Source organism: Misgurnus anguillicaudatus, unplaced genomic scaffold (assembly GCF_027580225.2).
Source record: "Misgurnus anguillicaudatus unplaced genomic scaffold, ASM2758022v2 HiC_scaffold_29, whole genome shotgun sequence".
Lineage (NCBI taxonomy): Eukaryota > Metazoa > Chordata > Actinopteri > Cypriniformes > Cobitidae > Misgurnus > Misgurnus anguillicaudatus.
The window spans coordinates 3,842,514-3,852,676 of record NW_027395279.1 but is presented as its reverse complement, the minus strand read 5'-3'; the positions used below and the strand labels follow the sequence as shown (position 1 = coordinate 3,852,676).

The 10,163-nt window shown below is 39.0% G+C and overlaps 1 protein-coding gene across 1 annotated transcript; it reads left to right on the top strand.

Annotated features, from left to right (window-relative positions):
- Positions 1-1,639: 1,639 nt before the first annotated feature.
- Positions 1,640-10,121, top strand: LOC129422025 (cytochrome P450 2K1). The gene is made up of 9 exons (XM_055177699.2): positions 1,640-2,015; positions 3,048-3,210; positions 7,163-7,312; positions 7,403-7,563; positions 8,226-8,405; positions 8,509-8,650; positions 8,740-8,924; positions 9,034-9,175; positions 9,268-10,121. The coding sequence occupies exons 1-9, from the start codon at positions 1,731-1,733 to the stop codon at positions 9,474-9,476; spliced, it is 1,617 nt and encodes a 538-aa protein (XP_055033674.2). The 5' UTR covers positions 1,640-1,730; the 3' UTR covers positions 9,477-10,121.
- Positions 10,122-10,163: the final 42 nt, after the last annotated feature.

Genomic DNA, 10,163 nt, shown 5'->3' with positions numbered 1-10,163 from the left:
CCATATTAGGTAACCTTTAAAACCAACATTTACCTCAGTGTTACCTGGCACAAACTGACCTCACTTTGTCGACTTCAGAGGACAACAAATATAAAACTATATCAAAATGTGTATCAAATGAGTCTAAGTGCTCCCAATACAATTGTCATTTGTCAATGCTTGATTATTTACACACTATAAATCTAACATAATTTTTTATAGTTTTAGTTGTGTTTGGGATGTGGAAATGTCGTAAAAAAACACTTTGCATTACAGATATATTGTAATTGTCAAAACATTTGATAACATATTTTCAGTACTTTAAATTTTTGGAAAGTAATTGGTCTAAAGCACTGGTTCTCAAACTGGGGTTTGGGGCCCCCAGGGGGGCCGCGAGATGGTGCCAGGGGGGCCCCAGTTTTATGAGATTTTATAAAATACATTCATTTATCATGAATTCTGTGTAATTAAACCTAAAAAAAATAAGGCTACTAACCCGCAAGCACTACTTTGTAAAACTTAATGGGGCGGTTTCCCGGACCAGGATTAGCTTAATCTAGGACTAGGCCTTAGTTTAATTAGGAAATATAACTAGTTTTAAACAACATGCCTTACTAAAAACATTACCTGTGTGCATCTTGAAGTAAAACAAAGGGCCTCGATGTATTTTAAGATCTGTAAGTGAAAGTTGTTTTCAGTTTGGAGAGCTCTTAAAAGTGTTTAAGTCTAGGACTAGTCTAATCCCTGTCCGGGAAACTGCCCCAATATGTTTTGTTTAATTAAAATGTTACATTTTAGAACAGTTTTTGTCATAAGTTGTCTTTGGGGTGGCCGGGAACGAATGCACCATACACAAGGGGGGCCGCACGCGGAAAAAGTTTGAGAACCACTGGTCTAAAGAAACTGGTAAAAATAAAAAAAGAGTTTCTCTATTAGAATAATTATAAAAAAAATATTTTTATAGGCTTACCAACACATCATATAAGCAAACTTTCAAAGCCACACAGGTTATCGTTTTGGTGAAGGTCTAAGGATGATTTGAATGGAAAGTGTACACATTACATTTTTTTACATGCACACTGTAACGTGGGACAACATGTAGACGAGGACAACGGAGTTCCGTTTTGGAACCCATTCAGCCAGCCGATCTTCGGGTCTAGCTCTAGCACTTTTAGCATAGCTTAGCATAATTCATTGTATCTGATTAGACCATTAGCATCATGCTCAAAAGTAACAAAAAAGTTTTAATATTTTTCCTATTTAAAACTTGACTCTTCTGTACTTACATTGTGTACTAAGACCGACAGAAAATTAAAAGTTGAGATTTTCTAAGCCGATATGGCTAGGAACTATACTCTCATTCTGGCGTAATAATCAAGGACTTTGCTGCGCAATTATATTACGCAGTGCCGAAAATGGTCCCCAGCTATTGAAGTTACAGAAGGTACTATTTTCGGGTGCTGCGTAATATCATTGCGCCTGCTGCCACCATGTAACGGCAGCAAAGTTCTTGATTATTGAATGAAACTCAGATGCTTAACTCTAGGGGAGCTGAAAAAAGATCCTATTTTCAAAAAAGGGGAGTGTCCCTTTAATAACAAATGACGCTGAACACATACAGCTACACAAAGACTAGAACTGACAAGGGATGATATCCAAATACTTTTGTGGCCACTGTGGACAGATTGACACCCTACTGCTGTTGTATTGCAAATCTTTCCTGGATCCTCCTCCTCCATTCCTCTTCCTCCATGTTTTGGACCAAATCATTTCCTGGCATGAATACTGGTCTGTTCAGTCTGAAGACTCACTACAGCTGTGTGTTAATCTCTGTTACTATGGCTCTAGTGGAAACACTTCTCCTGAATGTCTCCAGCACAGGAGCTTTACTCGCTGCTCTTCTGCTGCTTTTGGTTATTTATTTCTGCTTCAGGTCTCCAGAAGATGACCAAGAGCCTCCAGGACCCAAACCACTCCCGCTCGTGGGAAACCTGCATCTTCTGGACCTTAAACAACTTCATGTGAGCCTCTTGAATGTGAGTTCGCTTTAAATTTGATAGATTTTCCAGATCTTTCCCTAGTTTAATCCACAGTTACAGACCTAAATGAATGTGTGAGTGTCTCAATGTTGTGTTCTTCCTTGAGGGTTTTTATTGAAACTAACTTGAAAATAGTTTTTTTTTAATGCTTTCACTTAAGTCTTTGAGTTTTAACAATCGGAAGTGACATACAAAGATTTGTTCATAGGTAAAGCAGCACCTGTTCAAAAGTAATCTGATTGGATTTTACCGATCGATTAGATACATTTTAAAACTGGTTGGTCTAAAGAAGAAAAAGATTGTGAATTTCGATAACAAAATCCAATCTAGGTTTTGATCTGGATGAAATTGTCAGTTTGTATTGTTGAAAAAGATTGGGATACATTTGATTATGAATGACATAATAATAATTTATTATTAATATATTATTACACAAATGTATATCTTTTATTAAAGTATTTAAAACGTGGGTCTTCAACATGGGGCAAGGAGCACAACATGGGGTCAGGAGCACTTTGGGGGTCCATGGTGGTATTACCATGCTTATATATATATATAATAGTATGTAACCACATAACAAAGTATTTAAATCTAGTCTTAATTTGATAGATGTTCTGGGGGTCCTCCATTAAGTGGTCCTTAGACCTCAGATTTAAAGTATAACATTGGGGGGACCTTCCAGTCAATTAAAAAAGTCAATATAAATAATCCCTTTTAATCCCCAGTTGTAACTAACAAAATTATGCTTAATTTTGACAAAAAAAAATATATTTAATTTATATTGATCCAGATTAAACATTTTGAACAACTGGGCCCTGGGTTGGGGGGGGGGGCATGGATCAAGTTTGAAAGAATACAAAAATTTTTGTTACTTATTTTTCAAACATTCCTAATGAATCACAAAGGTACATTTTGTACAGAAACAAAAATTAAACATTCATTAATACATAGCACACTTTTAATTTGGAGGTTTGAAGAATAGATGGATATCTGTTAACATTTAAACTGTTTTCCTTGCTCTTGTTTCAGTTATCCAAGAAATATGGGTCAGTGTTCAAAGTTCATCTTGGACCCAAAAAGATTGTGGTTTTGTCCGGATTCAAGACGGTTAAACAAGCACTAGTGAACCAGGCTGAAGAATTTGGGGAAAGAGACATCATGCCCATATTCCAAGACATCAATAAAAGACACGGTAACACATCACTTTAGCCGTCAGTTAAACACATTCTTTTTATTTATTTTGATTGATTTGTTTGTGTTTTGTTGGTCCATTTTTGAAAAATGTATATTTACTTTTCTGACAGAAGTCCTCTCCCTCTCTTTGTCGCTCGCTCTCTCACCCTTCCTCTGTGTGTGCAGGGAGAGAAAATGCATATTCGCCTATTTCTGAATTTAGACTGTTGCATTAAAGGGATAGTTCACCCAAAAGTGAAAAGTCTATCATCATTTACTCACTCTCATGTTTTTACAAACATGTATTAATTTCTTTGTTCTGTTGAAGAAAAAGGAAGATATTTTGAGAAATGTTTGTAACCATACCATTCATGAGCCACATTTACTTCCATAATATTCTTATTAATGATCTTGTCATGACCGGCGGATCATTCCACAGATGAGAAACCAGAGAAAGTACGTGGTAGTGAAGCGAGTAACCCAGTGGTGGTTTTAAAAGCCAGGAGCAGAGCTTTGAATTTGATGCAAGCTGCTATCGGAACCCAGTGTAACCAGACAGATGGCGCTTTTCCATTGCATAGTACCCCACCGTTTGGGTCGGGTCAGCTTACTTTTGGGGGCTTTTCCACTGGATACAGTAGGTAGTACCCAATACTTTTTTAGTACCATCTCGGTTGGGGTTCCAAGCAAGCTGAGCTGATACTAAAACGTGACAACACTGTAGATCACTGACTGGACTGAGAAAATTGTGACGAGTGATTAGCTTTACCTTCGAGCAAATGTCTCGAGCAAACCTGTTGTCATCTGTGCTTTGATGTAAGTTCCCAAACTCCCTTTTAGCTGTAAATAACATCCACAGGCTAAGAATCAGGAACACCACACCTGTGTTTTCCAGGCTTGCGGTTTGTGGCGGCATATTCACGGAGCGCAGGTCGCATGCATGCTATTTTTGCAATGTATAAGGCTCAGTGGAGCACATCGACTTACGCCACGGGTGTTTGTACAAAAACTGTCATGTGATATAGAGGTAGTGACAAATACGTTGTGCAAACATCTATTTGTGGTGATTGATTTTGATTTTGTGGCGGACTGAGAAATAAATAAATGTGTGGGAATGTATAGCATTCCAACGATGCTATCACATGTGTGATGTTATGGCAGTAGGCAGTGCAAATATAACGACCCGCCTATAATCGCTCACTCTCCTGAAGTGATACTAGGCCGTTTCTCAATATGCGTTCTTGTCTGTACTTGTGTTCTTGTGGACTTGTGAAACGTCATCAGTCGCGGACCAAGTACTGTTCCAAATCAAAGTTCGCATCAAGCCCAAATTCACATAAAATCCCCGGATGTGTTCTTGATCCGCCCATTTTATCAAGGATGCATCAGAGGAGACTTGTGTGGACTTACAACAGCAAAGTTTCCCAGAATGCATTTCGCGCCAGGAGTTCGTTCTTCCGAGTCTGAACTTGCAAGTTCGAACTACGAAGGACACAAGTCCGAGTTTGGCATACATGGTATTGAGAAATGGCTCTAAACTCGATGGAAAAGCTAACCAAGCCAAAGTGAAGTGACCTGACACAGGGGTACTATGCAACGGAAACGCGCCAAAAGAGGGGAGTGAAATTGCATTCTTTTTAGCTCATTGAATACAACTCTTGCTGCTGCATTCTGGATCATCTGTAGGGATTTGGTTGTGCAGGCTGGGAGTCTGGCCAGTAACGCATCGCAATTGTCCATTCTGGACAAGACAAGAGCCTGAACTAGGACTTGTGCAGCATGCTCAGATAGGAATGGTCTAATTTTTCTAATGTTGTAGAGGATGAATCTACAAGAGCGGGTGGTGCTGGCAACATGCTCCGTGAAGTTAAGCTGATCATCAATAATCAGTGTTGGGGAAAGTTACTTTTGGAAGTAATGCATTACAATATTAAGTTACTCCCCCAAAAAAGTAACTAATTGCGTTACTTAGTTACTTTTCATGGAAAGTAATGCTTACGTTACTTTTAGGTTACTTTTGCGTTACTTTTTCTGACTGAAACTGTTCACGCATAGAGTATGCAATTCTACGTTAATACGTTCATTTTACATCTAATTAATTCAACTGAAAAGTAGCTCGCATTACTTAAAAAAAGTCTCAAATATTAATGTGTACATTTATAAAGTAATGCGAAGAAAAGTAATATTATTACCGTAAAAATTCAAATAATAGCCGAGTCCCAAATAGACGCCTGTCTCTTTTAGACGCCTGGTGTGACGACAGGTTTGGGTAAATAAACGCCTGTCTCAAATAAAGGCCTGGTCTGTTTTTTAGTTTCGGGTTGTATTTAATCTTCTAAAACCCGTCAGATAGTCTGTTTAAGACAGTTCTATGGTGCAGATTGAACACGCTAAAGTTTTTTTTGCTTACCGGTAGATGTCACGTGACAGACGCAGTTGTTCCTTTACTCATCACTATGACAACACAACAAGCTTCGTCGTCAGGATTGAGGTGATGATGACAGTAGCGAAGTGGCAATCTGGAGAGTCAGGACTTTTCCCGGTGGGCCGGTAGTGTTTTGGGGCCGCTGATAATAGCCGGGCTTTCAGTCTTTTGTCATGCATGCACTCCCGCCACACATTGTATTTCTCACGCGGAAACACTATTTATCATATTTAATATGCTGCAGCGCCTAAAATGTATCTGGCCGCACTGCTCTCTCTCTCTCTATCAAGCCCGTCTTCCCTAGAGTTCTAGTCGAGCGAGCCAATACAAAAAAAGAAAGAGGCTACACAATAGCCAATCAGAAAATAGCACTGTTGTATCTGGGTAAGATTTCACGCAACAACCAATAAAAAAACATATCATTGTTTGCTTTATTTATACTGGCAATAATTTAAGACTGTTGTTATTACACGAACTAATTTGTTAAACACATTCAAATTAAAAATAAAACGTAATATGTGGTAACCTCCTGCTGTCATGCTGGAACAATTAAATTAAAAGCCTGTCTCTTATAGACGCCTGTCTCTTTTAGACTCCTGGTGTGATGATAGGTTTGGGAAAATAAAAGCCCGGGCTATTATTTGAAGTTTTACGGTATGTAATGCACGTTACTTTTAATGTGTTACCTCAACACTGTCAACGACCACTCCCAATTTTCTGGCTGTCCTGGAAGGTGTAATGGTCGAAGAACCTAGCTGAACGGAAAGATTGTGTCTTTGAAAGATTCAACTGGAGCCGGTGATCCTTCATCCAGAGGGGGATGTCACTCAGGCATGCTGAGATGCGGGCAGAAACCGTAGGATTGTCAGGCAGGAATGTCAAGTGGAGTTGAGTGTCATCTTCATAGCAGTGTCAGGAAAGCCATGTTTTCAAATGACAGAAACCATGGATGTCATGTATATCGAAAAGAGCAGTGGTCCAAGCACTGAGCCTTGAGGTACCCCGGTATTGAGACGTTGAGGTTCAGAGACATCACCTATCCAGGATACCCTAAATGACCTACCTGAGAGGTAAGAGTTGAACCGTAGCAGTGCCGTAACAGAGACACCCATAACCTTGAGGGTCGAAATGAGGATGTGGTTATTGACAGTGTTAAAAGCGGCAGATAGATCCAGTTGGATCAGTACAGATGATTTGGAGGTTGCCATTGGCTGCCTTAGGGCTTCAATGACTGAGAGCAGTGCAGTCGTGGTGAAGTGACCACTCTTGAATCCAGACTGGTTGCTGTCCAGGAGGTTATTTGTGTGAAGGAGGAGAGCTGGTTAAAAACCGTTAACCTGCATTTCCGACACGCTGTATGCGGATAAACCAATCACAACAAACTGGGCCAGCTGACTAATTAGAGCAGAGTAGGCTCACAGAAAGGAGGGACTTAGACACACTGAATCGTTGAACTGCTTCAAATGAACCTTTTCAGCATTCTGAGAAATGAGGTGATGTATATTTTCAGAAAATAAACAAACAAATTAACAACATTTTCCTGCAGGAATCCTTTTTGCAAATGGTGACAATTGGAAAACCATGAGAAGATTTGCTCTCTCAACTCTTAAAGACTTTGGAATGGGAAAGAAACTGAGTGAAGAGAAAATTATTCAGGAGACCCGATATCTGCGGGAAGTTTTTGAGACCTACCAAGGTGTAACAACTACAGCGAACCGTTCATAAAAACCTTTTTAGGTGCTGTATGTATAACAAAATGTAATCTCTGTTTCTGTATCTCTTCCAGGAAATCCCTTTGATACAACACAACCTTTAAATTATGCTGTTTCCAACATCATCTCAGCTATTGTTTATGGAAATCGATTCGAATATGACGACCCAAAGTTTAAAGAAATGGTTAACAAGGCAAACCAGAACATCCTCAGGATCGGCTCTGCTGTCATACAGGTTCCCATTTTAAAATCTTTTCTGATATTTCAGATACATTTGCTATTTATATGTGCACTTTTTAGAACTCTTTTCTTTCCAAATTGTATAATTTCATAAATCTTTTGTATGTACTGATTATTTATCCTTATGTCTAGATTACCAAAAATGTTGGTTAGTATTACTGTGTCATTTTTTTATTTACAGTTTAACCATGCTAGTGTCACGGCTCGAAAACCCTTGTCCACCATCAACCAATTTAAGCAATAACATGAGATAAACATCTTCTCATGTCTGCTCCTTTACTGACTGAATGTTCATATTTAGGGACATCGAGTTGTACTGACACATGTTTACTTAATATTTCTTTAGACAGATCCATCTTTTTCTTTATTTATCTTTGTGTTTATTAGAGGACTGACAACAACATACAACCATGTTTAGCACTTTCAACAGTGTTTTATGTAATTTCAAAGGGCTTCCGGTGAAATGTATGTACACCTCTGCATGTGGGTATGGGAAGCTTTTGAAATTGGGTAGGCCAAATCCAGGCTTAAATCTCCAAAATAGCCTCAGAGTGCAACCCGCTAAGTTACATTTTGGGGAACACGCCTAAAAAAATATATACCTGTTATTGAGAACATGCAGCCCTGATGTTTATGTCATACTTTATTGACCTGCAGATCTACAACATGTTTCCAGTGCTTGGGCCTTGGCTGGAGACCCGGAGACTGCTAATGGAAAGTATGGAAAGCAACATTGCTGAAATGCAGGTGCTGGTGGATCGCTTACGGGAGACCTTTAACCCTCTCGACTGCAGAGGATTAGTCGATGCCTTCCTCATCCAAAAACAAAGCTTAGAGGTAGAATATTTTGAATGTATGCATCAGATGTGAGTGGTTTTTGACTTCAACTTTAATTCTCAACCTACATAATAATAAAGCATGCTTTCTGTGCCTTTAACAGGAATCTGGAGAAAATGATTCACAATTTAATGATCTGAACCTGCTCATGACTGTGGCCAACCTGTTTGTTGCCGGTACTGACACCACCGGCACAACGCTACGCTGGGGTTTACTGCTCATGGCCAAATATCCTCACATACAAGGTCATACTGTATTACTTTTGTCTCTAATAAAATGTTGTAAAAGGTCTCATTGATATGAAATGTTTTCTGTGTGATCTTTTGGGTTATAGATCGTGTTCATGAGGAAATTGACAGGGTGCTTGACGGACGTGAACCGGTTACAGAGGACAGGAAGAATTTACCTTACACAGACGCTGTGATCCATGAAATCCAGAGACTGGCGAATATAGTGCCCTTGGATCTGCCACATAAAACCAGCTGTGATGTGAACTTCAATGGATATCTCATCAAGAAGGTCCGTCTTGATCAAATTAGAAATTATTCACACTTTACAGTCTGTTGTTTAAGTCAACTTATCCAAAGTATCTATCAGTAATGTTTTTAAAATATGTTCTAAAATTTAGGGGACAAGTGTTTTGCCACTGCTGACGTCTGTTTTTAGGGATGAGAATGAGTGGGAGACGCCCAACACTTTCAACCCTAAACACTTCCTCAATGAGAACGGTCAGCTGATCAAACGTGATGCCTTCATGCCCTTCTCTGCAGGTAATAAACTTTACTATTCACATCAAAATCAATTTGACTTATGTTGTTTAACAATTATGTCGTTACAAACGCATTCCCATCTTTTCTCTCAGGTCGCAGGATGTGTTTAGGAGAGGGTTTGGCCAGGATGGAGCTCTTTCTTTTCTTCACTTCTCTTCTTCAGTGTTTTCACTTCACTCCTCCACCTGGAGTCTCTGAAGATGAATTGGATCTCACTGCAGTTGGGGGTATCATCTTGAACCCCTCACCTCACAAACTGTGTGCAGTCAGTAGGGCAGAAAAACACAACCACAATCCATAAGTCAAAGCTGGTATCTTTCAATAGCAGGGGACTATTTTCGGGCTCTGTGTAATATCATTGTGCCTGCTGCAGCCATGTTACGGCAGCAAAGTCCTTGATTATTACGCCAGAATGAAAGTATAGTTCCTAGCCATATCGGCCTAGAAAATCGCATCTTTTAATTTTCCGTTGATCTTAGTACATGATGAAACTACAGAAGAGTCAAGTTTTAAATAGGAAAAATATTGAAACTCTTGTTTTTTTTTTGAGCGCGATGCTCATGGTCTAATCAGATTCAATAAATTTGTGCTAAGCTATGCTAAAAGTGCTAGCGCCAGACCCGGAGATCAGCTGAATGGATTTCAAAACGGTAAAAATCAAATGTTTAACTCTAGGGGAGCTGGAAAATGAGCATATTTTCAAAAAAAGTGGAGTTTCCATTTAAACCTTTGAAAAATAAGGCTTTTAATTCTTATGTTTTTTGGTATAAAAGAAAAATCTGTAATTTTGACAAATACAATGTATTGTTAGCTATTGCTACAAATATACCTGTGCATCTTATGTCTGGTTTTGTGGCCCAGGGTCACATATGTGATTATGATCAAATGTTTGAAGATGTGTTTAATGTGCAGTACCATCAATACCATACACTAGTACTATGTCATTGTTGTTTTATGTTGCACTTCTTCAATAAACAAAAAAAATACA